This window comes from Prosopis cineraria, unplaced genomic scaffold (assembly GCF_029017545.1).
Source record: "Prosopis cineraria cultivar Desert tree isolate PC_DT_omini unplaced genomic scaffold, ASM2901754v1 PC6, whole genome shotgun sequence".
Classification (NCBI taxonomy): domain Eukaryota; kingdom Viridiplantae; phylum Streptophyta; class Magnoliopsida; order Fabales; family Fabaceae; genus Prosopis; species Prosopis cineraria.
In genome coordinates, this window is record NW_026555337.1 from 14817716 (window position 1) to 14828490 (window position 10775).

Here is a 10775-nt window from a genome sequence, read left to right on the forward strand (position 1 = left end):
TTTGACGATTGATTTTTGTTCTGTCAATTTCTAGTTTAATGAAGTTTTTTTGTTCTTCAACAATATGGTTCTAACGAGCAATGGCTAAAGAGAATTTTTTTTTTATGTGGAGGGCATTTTTGTATTTTTATATTATAAATATATATTTTAATTAAAAGTTATATATGACTTCCATGTACATGCCAAATATTTTAAGATTCCATTTCTACTTTACTTCCACTTCCTCTTCCATCAAAAATATTTTCACATTACCAAACGTATTATAATATATAGAGCAGAAAATAAGTTAAACTAATAAGATAACTTGTTTATCTTAATTTTTAATGTAGGACTTTAAAAATTATTTGAAAAATATTGAACATGGCTTTTCAGCCCGAGTTTTTTGGTTAGGCCTAATGGAACTTAGCTTTGAAAGGCTTGTGACATCCAATTTTTATTTTGTTTTTTACATATTAAATAAATTCAATTTAAAAAATATTAAATTTTATGATTTAAGTTTGTAGTGTAATTTTATTATGTAAGTTTAATTTATGTTCTTTGAAAAATAATTTTTATTTAATGTGATTATATTTGTCATTTTTTCATCAAAAAAATATTTTGCTATACTTTACATGAAGACAAAAATTTAAATTTGAATTATCAAATGTAATTTTTAATTTTATTCTATTTTTATTTAAAATACTATAATTTGGACTTTAATGTTTGTGTTTATTTATTTTACATTTGAGAAAAAAATTTAAAAAAATAGGGCATGCGAGCAATACTTTTCCTCTAATGATTACCTAATAGGGCTAAAAGTTAACCAATGTAGTCAGTCAAAATGATACTTTGATTTTTACATGGATAAAAAATAATAATAGTATATTAATGTTTACTTGTAATTCTGAGAGGATATACTTCGTATTAATGTTCTTATAATAGATTTATTTGCAATTTTCAAGAGATTTATTTATAATTTTCTCTTTACACTAACATTCAAATTCATAGAAATTTAACTAGAAGGCAAATATTGCTTTGATTTTAGAACTTCAAAAGTGACAATGCTACCTTGTATTTTAGAGTAACCAATGCATCTGAAAAAAGTACCTTAGTAAATTTGCACTTTTAACCCAGGAATAAATATGTGACTATCTTTATATTTACTTCCAAAACTTAACTGTCACTAAATTCATTTTTTGGAACCTAAATTTCATTACCCCTATATCCTTCCTCTCTCCTCCTCCACAATAGCTTGGTGATAAATGCTGCTTGAATTGAAAGTCACAATCAATTTTTAATCATATAAGTTGATGAACAACAGAAACGAGCCAAGAATCAGTGAATATGAAGTCTCAACATTTTAGCTCATTGATCCACTTTCTCTGTGAATCATAAGATACAACCCTTCTACTTCTGTGAAATCTAAGCAACATTGGCAGAGACACATCGCATAAGAACTTCATAAACAAAGACTACAAATACAATGAAAATCTAGCAGAAATTTATGAATGTCAAAATTTTCAACTACCAATACAGGGAAGTTAAACCCATTTAAAAAAACTATGGGGAAATCAAAAATAACTTTTTACCAAGACCAAATAACCCGAGCCAATACAAGAGCAATGATAGGCAAGAGACTGATAAATATTCCACCCAAAAGAGCCTTATCAAGAAAATTCCACTCTCTTGTGATCACACGGGTTTCTTGCTTTTCAATTGATTCTGAGGAAAGTTCACTCTCTACCCTTCTTCCTCGAAGATGCTTCTGCTTCTGCAGTATCCATCCAATTAAATTTTGGCGCTTATGATTCTGTGGCAAAATGGTGTCCTGTGAAACATCACTCTCCTTGAAAGAATTTTGACTGCAGCAGACGTCATTCCCACATGCACAAGATTCCATCTTTTCAAGGCATGTACCAGCCTCAGACGAGTTATTGCAGAGAGATGCCTCGTCACGTTGAGACATTTTCTTACTTGAAGCTGCATTATCACTTGTGTGGTTGAGTGTCTCTATCACTTGCCCAAAAACGGACCACCTCCCAACAGATGTTATCTTAACCATAGCTGAAGTTCCCAGCAAAGAATCTGGGGCATCTACAAGAACCTGTATATATCCTTTGGTATGACCAACCTTGGACATGTGAAAACAATCAAGTTAGATGATAGATACAGTAAAGAAATGGACAAGTATTATACAACAGTTATAAGTGCAGCAAATGGGTGCTTCAAAGAATTCACATTTAATGATCTGCAAGGCCATGTTTGGTAACCATGAAAGTTGGTTCCATAAAGGGAGAAGGAGAAAGAAAATCACATTTTCCAAGTTAGGTATCACTAGACTTCTTATGGAACTTATGCTTCCATCAAATAAAAGAGGGCTTCCTTAGCTTAGGCTAAGGAAGGGAGGTTTCTTCCGTGGGAATCCAAAATCTGTTCCCATTTTATCCTAAGCTAACAATAATTATGATCATTTTGTCATTTGACGAGATGAAGATTTTCTTTAACTTCTTTTATATAAGCCACAGAACATTTCTTAAAAATTTAAAGGATTGATATGTAATTCAATAGTATGATTCTTCCTTTCCAGCCTTCATGCCGTCATACCAAACAAAACTTCCTTTCTTTTTCATGACTACCCAACATATTTTGGATCTACAAAAAGAGCTTTCATGAAATGAACCCCCCCTTCCCTCCCTCCCTTTCCCTTTCCTTTAAGCAAGGGAGATGCTACCAAACATGACCTTAATTTCTCCCCAAAAAAATGACAATCAAGTGTCCGTGGAGAGAAAATTAGTAATTCTTTATCATCCCCTCTGCAATAAAGAGAGCTTTTGTATGGCTTCTGCAGCCTTAAAAAAAAAAACAAAAAGAAAAAGAAAAAAGAAAAGAAAAGAAAAATAAGAAGACTGGCAAGTGGATCTTTGGACAACAAAGGATCTATCAATCTCTAAAAGTGACACCTTTTTTATTTTGTTACAGAGAAAATCCAAATTCATCATCAGTAGACTATTAAGCCTTTGACTATAGTTTGAAAGTAGGCCTCTATTCTCCACAGCCCTTCGCTGTGTTGGATAAGCTTTAGAGGCATCCAGCCATGCGATACTACATATATTTATTGCAACAAACAACATAGTGAAACAATCATAAAAGCAGAAAAAAAATGTAATGAAGCACTATTATAACGCCTTACCAAGTGAATTCCATCGGATGCTACATCTGTAATCCAAATTCTTTCGACTTTGCCCTCCATTCCATTATATGGTGTGAAGGCTTCAAAAACATTTGTCAGTTCACGACTTCTTTTCTTCACCACATTACTTGGCACTTTTTTCATCCTTGCAGCAGGGGTCCCTGTTCATTTTTATTGATATTGTCATTGTGTTGGCAAGGGACTTTGAGTAAATTTTAGAAAATATTCAATTCAGGTAGATAAATAATAAATTCATTACTAACTACAATGGCTAGCTCGATTTTTTAATAAGTAGTACGTTGGCAAGCTCAAATTCCCATGCAGGATTATTTGACAGAATAAAACTATGAGCTAACGCAGGATAGCAATTAATAATGATCATTGTATTGACTCATCCTTTTTTTGCCTTAAATTGCAGTAAATCACCCTGTTCTTTGCTTTAAATTGCAATACCCTTCTTATTCTATAAAAGATTGTGGTTGACACCTTATTTAAAAGCACCATGACACAACTTTCTAAATCAAATGCTAGGAAGAGTTGAACTCCTGAACTCATGAGCCTTCTTAGTGAGAGAACATACTCCTATGTTAAAGGGAAGATTTTTCTTGAGCTTGTCAGCCTTCTATCTCCATCATTCATTTCCTCGGCACTGCCATCCCCTCCTTTAGACACTGTTGCTGACCTCTTCTTTGCAATCTCTGCCTACTTGTCCTCCAAACTAGGCAGACATCGATTCATCTCAATTTGCATAATGCAATATCCCCCCACCCAAAAAAAAAAAAAAAACACCGGGACTTCTCATGCATGTCAAATTCATAATCGTTTTCAATGACTCACGTCCTTTAAGTTTACCTGAAGTAAATCCAAATATTATCTTTCCAATTCCTGCACTTTTTTTTGGGAGAAGATATTGCTTCGACCTACATCAATTAATCATACAGATGCAATGGCAGAAATACTAGAGAGCTTTACAGGTGAAGTTGTTCTTGAAAAAGCAGTGGCAATCAAAAAGAAAGGCATTAGTTTCATTTGGTTCAGGTTTTGATCAGTCCTTCCATTCCTTTCCCCTCGAATGTCTGACTCCTGGATAATGGTGCACACACTTGAATTGAGTATGATAGAGAGAGAGTACATAGACACTGCAACCCTTGTCATAAAATTGTCTTTGTTGATGAGGAATACAGGTTTCAAGTCACTCAAAGGGGAAGGAACAATGTGGGCTTTGAAGCGGATTTTGGCTTCAAAATCACTGAAGAACAAATGCATCGTTTTGTTTAGACACAAAGGGGCAAGTCGAACCATAGTGGCATGATAGCAAACATATGGTGGAGCTTATATGAGTATTTGAACTTAATCCAGAAACCGAGAAACTTTCTGCTTTGAGTTACCATTCTCACCCTAAGTTCATCTCAATATTAGATGAATCAGGAGATTCAGACTCCTTCTAACAGCTATTGGGGCCTCATCCAGATAAACCAACCATCTGACAGTAAAAACCACCCATGCTACCACCTTGGCAATTGGAGGAAGTTGAGGCTTTGGTTATAAAATCCAACATCAACCGGTAAATATAGACTTTCCTTTCTCCCCTATAGGAATTCTATGAGGCTGAAGGGACATCACACCATGGATTTCTCTACCAGCCATCATGCAAAATCCTCAGGATTATGATCTCCTTTCTTTTTATAAAACATAAACAGGAAAATTTGCTTAAGGGAAGGCTCATGGAAGAATCAACTATGAAAGCCACTATAGGGGACACCCAGAGGCTGCCATCACAATAGTTGCTTAGAACCTGATCTACAAGTTGAATATGTTCATTACACAATTATCCCTTTCCCCATAATTTCTTAATTTTAGTTTTTAATCCTAGGGAGATTTGTGTGTCTTTGTCTATTTAAAAAAGACGAAAAAAATCAAATGCTAAATCTATTTGAGTTGTTCATGTGTGCATTGCATATATCTCTTACATAGCCAAATTGTCAACTTTCTATACCACTTAATCTATACCCATTTCCATTCTCTTTAATCTCAGAACAACTCGCAAGCACAATGGTCATCTAACTAAAGGGGGAGGGCTTAAAAAACAAAAACATTTTGCATGGCCTGGTAAATCCTGTAAACACAGCATGCAGCCAAAGAACATTTTGCTCCTTGTTACTCCCAAAACACTTGAAATTAATACAGTGGAAATGGTCGATAAGTAAGCCCATTGTTCATTAAAATGAGCATATAATCTATTCAAGATTTTCCATACCAATCACAAACACAAGAAAAGATGATAGATTGTCTCAACTCCCAGAACCAAGTTTTAAAAACCAGACCAGACCAGCCGGTTCAACTAATCGGACCAGGAACCAGCCACTAGCCCAATATGCATGGCTCCTAAAAACTGGACTAAATGGAACTGGTCAAAAACCAGCCAGACTATCAAAAAACCAGATGACTGTTTGTAATTCATAATTACTTTTTACTACACAATTGGGCCAAGAGTTGTAACTTATACCAAAATACAACTCAGCTCACATGTATGCTCAATGCCCCATGATTCCTTTTAATATCACAAATCACACAAACATTGGGTGAAATAACATGTTAAGATTCCAAGCCTCACAGAGTTTAGTAGTTGTACTAACCAAACATGAAATGCCAAACAGAGGCACCATTAATGACACACCTGGTCGGGGATAAAATTGTGAAATATGGACTTGAGGGAATCTGTACTCTTCAATTAGGCTGACAGTTTGAGCAAAATCTTCGTCAGTTTCACCTGGAGAAATCCAAGACATAAATGTTTGCTTGAAGTGCTAATATGCGTGTGTGTTTTTATAAAAAAAGAACTAACTGATGTAAAGAAAAAAAGGAGAAAGCAAAGGACAAGAAGACCTCCCAAAACATTGCTAAAACTTGTTTGTTTTATACATTTCCAAATTATCATTATTTTTTTTGCATTTCATGAGGACAAAAAAAAAAAGACTCAAATTATAAAGCTTAATTACATTTTACTTTTACAATTGTATTGCCATTTCATTTCTGATGACAAAGTCATTGTCTTTGTATAAGCATATGGGGAAAAACCACCATTGATGTTTTTTATGGACTTAGTGGTATGGGAGGCAATGTTTTAGTGAGGAGGAAATATAAGGCCCAAAAGTATAAACTAACTGGGGAAAGGCCTGTGTGAGGAAAACAAGATATGAAGCTCAAAAGGATATTATGTGTGAGGTGGCAGAAAAAGGGAAAAAAGGATGTCTATCTGCAATTAGCAATGTCGTGTAGTTCATAAGGGAAGATGGAAGGCAGCAATTGTGTGTCACTTATCAGAGGGAAAGGTAGTAGGTAATGTGATTGATTTTCTGTCAGAACTGAAAAGAACCTCATATCGCCCAAAAACAAAAGGAGTTGGATATGTTTTCTGTTTTCATTTTTTGTTTATATCTCTACAATTATCTCTATTGCTTCCTCCCACCTTTGTTTACATAGAGGGAGCCATATTTCAACTATATAAACAATTGTAGAATCAGGTCCTTTTAGTTTTCAAACAAAATGAACCAGCAATTTAAAATTTAGAGCATCTGCTACCTGGGTATTATTTTATTTCAGCTGTTTATTTGATTGAACAGATCAGGGAAACATGTGACAGAACAAATATTTGATTGTTGGTTTTAAAAAAAAAAAAAAACACTTGACAAGAGCAACCATCAACTAACCAGGAAATCCACATATTATATCAGTGGCAATCTGCATCCCTGGCACAAGCTCAGTCAATGTGTCTACAACAGTCCTGAACTCACTTACAGTATATTCTCGATTCATTGCCTGCAACATTCAAAGTAGTCACCATATTAACAAATACACAAACAAATCTTTACCATTCCATTCCAAAGAGTCTTATACACAACTTGCATAACTTACAGTCAAGATAGTGTCACTTCCAGACTGAACTGGTACGTGCAGAAAAGAGTATACACACGGATGCCTCAAAATTTCTGCAATGTCTTTTAAGTGCTCAAGGATAAAAGGTGGATTGGTCATTCCAACGCGAAGCATTGTGCTTGCATCAGGTGGAAGTTCTTTTGTGAGGGCATTCAATAGAGTGGGAAGATTGACACCAATGTCACGGCCTGTAAAAATATTACCCAGAAAACAAAAGGAATATTATTGCACGGGAAAGAAAATATCCAGGTGAGAATTGTGCATGCATCAAGTATGAAAGAAACTCTTCAAGATCACACTCATAAATATCCTAAAGCAGTGACTGAAACAAAGGACTTTGATCACCGTTTGAAATTACCATATGCTCCAGTATCTTCACTGCTCAGCCATATTTCTCTGACTCCATCAGCTATGACAGATCTTACTCGCCCTACCTATAGTAGAGAAAGTCCAAACATATAAAAGCAAACTCAAATGGCACAATACATTGTAGCTTCTTCTAAATTTCAGTACTTACAAGGCCATCAATTGAGTAACTCCCCAGGTGACCCCGAGCATGTTTTGTCTTGCAATAAGTGCAAGCACCTAAACAACCAACATTAATAGGAAGAATCTCAACAAACTTGTTCTTCCTCACCTGTTGCCAAAAGTAAAGCATATATTCTTTCCCCAGATAAGAAGAAAAACTCCATTGTTATGTGTGTACATAAAACAACTTCCAAACCACAAGAAAGTGTAAACTGTTGGAGCAGGGAAGAAAATGGACAGCAATCATGCATGCAGTTCACTCACCTTGGGAAGGTCAAGTGCTGGCAATGTCTTGCGGGTCAAAAGCCTCACCTCGTGACCCTTAAGAGTCTCCTCCACAACTTCAACCACACGATCAATTTGCTGGACACCAACTATGCTGATCCCTTCTAGCTCTTTCAAACCTCGGCTTCCTTGTGGAACACAACCAGCTACTACTAGAGGTTTATTTGAACTTTTCCCCTTTGCTATTATGGTATCCATTGCAGATTGGCTCGGAGATTTTACAGTGCACCTGCATCCTATGTGCATTATTGTCTTTCTATGTATGTGTTTATATATATGTTCTACTAGATAAAACATTCATTTATCATTATTTTCATCCGCATCAGCTGATGGTCCTAGGATGTTGGACCTCCTACCATGCTCAAGAATCACACCACAGAATGGAAGACCGTTCAATTCATAGCACAGTGCACGCTAAAGGCTATTAATGAATTTATTAATTAATCTACCACTTACCTTGAGGTTAAATTAAGAAACTTTGGAATAGCAATAAGGGAAGTATCAAACATAAGCCATGAACTAATATAAGATTTAGTTTTACAATTTACTTCATCAATATAATGCATGCTCTAAAACTAAAGAATATTAACACAGAATGACAAAGCTAAGAGCCTTACGTATTTATCAGCCATAGGTCTGCTTCCTCAGGATTGTCACTCAAGGTATAACCAAAAGATGAAAGCTGACCAGCCATATATTCACTGTCACTCTGTTAAAACAATAACTGAAAATTAATGATTGAGAACAATTAAATGCAGGGTGCAATACTCACCCTCAGAAGTTCACACAATAAAGAAAATGTTTCTCGAGAAGCATAATCAGGTCCTAAATCAGAGTTGAATTTATGGTAGGAAGGTGTGGGTGTGGGTGTGTGTGGGGGGTTTTAATATACATGGGACAGGCTATGCACTCTTCATTTTTAATGTTATCCAGCAAACACTTCTAGTCTAGCTCAATAAACCTACAGCTCTATCAAGAACGAAGGATTAATAAATTAAAAATTGATAGTACAATGAACTCCACAATATTTTGCATGGTTCAATCAGAAATGAAATTTCCTTTTTCACCATGTTGAAGAAATAAAAACTGTTCAATTGAAATTAAGACTCATTCAGTGACCTTAAAATTCCCCATTTGCATGATTTTTTTTTTTTTAAATAAGAAGTTAAGTCACTTTTTTCTGACTATGCTTATCTGCTCAGAAATTTTCCTAACTAAAGGCATAGAATATGTGATTATAAATTTGAAGTTAAGATCAATTAAAAAAGGGAGAAATGAAAATACCCCTGTTCAACTTTGAACCATCTGCAAGTACCCCCTCAACTTTGAAAACCAGAACACACCCCATGATTATCGATCTACAACCTTTTTAAGTATAACATTATGAATCTTAATTTCTAGTTACTTAGCTTTTACAATCAATGAAGCTAAATGCCAATTCTCACACTGACTTGTTAAGGATTCTGCCATCTACAACCCTTATTATTAGCTTATATAAAATATCAGTTCGATAATTTCTCTGATAACTTTCAAATCCCAAACTAAACTTTGGAATCTCAATACTATGGATGACAAGGAACGTGATGTGACATTGTATCAAACAACTCCTAAGTAAACAATGACAGAAATGACCAGAAATGCACTTCAATGTTCAAGATAATTAAATTTAGGCGTCATTACTATGCTCATTTGTCTTCATTGACATCAATCTACTCGTCTCGTTGAAAGCTTATCAAATTACTATCCCTTTAAAACTTGCAGTTTAAAAGCTAAAAATTTCACATACGGGTGTACAAAATATTCATAACTAAACTGTCCACATGATCACCCTCACCCATTCATACACAACAACAAGAAGCCTACAATAGATGGGCCTAGATAGTACGACGACATTGTACTCTATTATCACCCTCACCCATTACAACAACAAGAAGCCTACAATAGAAGGGCCTAGATAGTGCGACGACATTGTACTCTATTATCACCCTCACCCATAAATATGAACTTAGAAAGTGTAAACTCCAGAAACCACATACAACTATCCTCAAGAGCATTGAAAACTTTGCAGTAAACCAACATAAATTAATTCATTCGCAGTGAAGTAGTTAGCCGATAGACTTAAGGTCTGCTAAAAAAAAAAAAAAGATATTAAAAGAATCATGCAAATTGATTATCACCTGGTTATGGGAGCATCCGAAGGTCTTCATAAATATGGTCTGCATCATCAACACAGACAAACTTAGTCAAGAACTTTCAAGAAGGAGAAAGAAGAGAGATTGAATGAGAATGGACCTGAGAGCCGGGGATTTTTGGGGAGAAAGAGCTAGCAGAAGCAGAGTCATGGATTTGAGAAAGCTTGTGACTGAGATTACCCTTGTTCCTATGCCTCTTTGGGTTCACTCCCACGGTTGTTATCGGCAAGCGAAAACCCGGCGGAGATCCGGTACCGCTTCCAACCAGCAGATCCTCTATGTCTTCCATACCTTACGGAGCGCCAACTTTGCCCAAACCACCACAACCTAAAGACAAGACACAGAAGCTACAGTGATTTCTTGGAGCTCAATAGACCAACCGGCGGATTAATACGCTTTATTAACCAGGATTAAAGTAAATGGAGAATGAAAATATGAATGAATTTATCCGCACAAGGTGGAGCCACAATTTTTTTTTTTTTAGAGTTTTTAACATGGTGCACAAAATCGAAAAGCAAAAGTTTATCGACATTAACTTTAAAGTTAATTTAGCGATTAATTGATTAATGCAAAATATAACAAATAAAATATATTGAATTTAATATTAAGTATCCATATTATACTCTAATGTTTAAGGTTATTTGATTACAAGGAAAACATAACTT

General features: G+C 35.1%; 1 protein-coding gene across 2 annotated transcripts; it reads right to left on the reverse strand.

The window, feature by feature from the left end:
• Positions 1 to 1295: 1295 nt before the first annotated feature.
• On the reverse strand, positions 1296 to 10477 carry LOC129313715 (uncharacterized). Of its 2 annotated transcripts, none has more exons than XM_054957039.1 (11): positions 10211 to 10477; positions 10096 to 10134; positions 8536 to 8627; positions 7898 to 8147; positions 7623 to 7742; positions 7464 to 7539; positions 7085 to 7293; positions 6880 to 6988; positions 5847 to 5939; positions 3170 to 3330; positions 1296 to 2110 (listed from the first exon to the last, which is right to left on the reverse strand). In XM_054957039.1, the coding sequence occupies exons 1-11, from the start codon at positions 10397 to 10399 to the stop codon at positions 1565 to 1567; spliced, it is 1884 nt and encodes a 627-aa protein (XP_054813014.1). In that variant the 5' UTR covers positions 10400 to 10477; the 3' UTR covers positions 1296 to 1564. The 2 variants fall into 2 exon arrangements, with proteins under 2 accessions (XP_054813014.1, XP_054813015.1); XM_054957040.1 differs by having other exon boundaries at positions 10291 to 10403.
• Between the last annotated feature and the right edge of the window lie 298 nt (positions 10478 to 10775).

Bases quoted from the DNA above. Each gene is read 5' to 3' on its own strand.
- LOC129313715 (XM_054957039.1), bottom strand. From the start codon at position 10,399: ATGGAAGACATAGAGGATCTGCTGGTTGGAAGCGGTACCGGATCTCCG. The intron at 8,628-10,095 runs GTGATAATCAAT...TTGTTTTAACAG, and splicing joins TCGGATGCTCCCATAACCAG to AGTGACAGTGAATATATGGC. The intron at 3,331-5,846 runs GTGTGTCATTAA...AAAAATGAACAG, and splicing joins ACAATTTTATCCCCGACCAG to GGACCCCTGCTGCAAGGATG.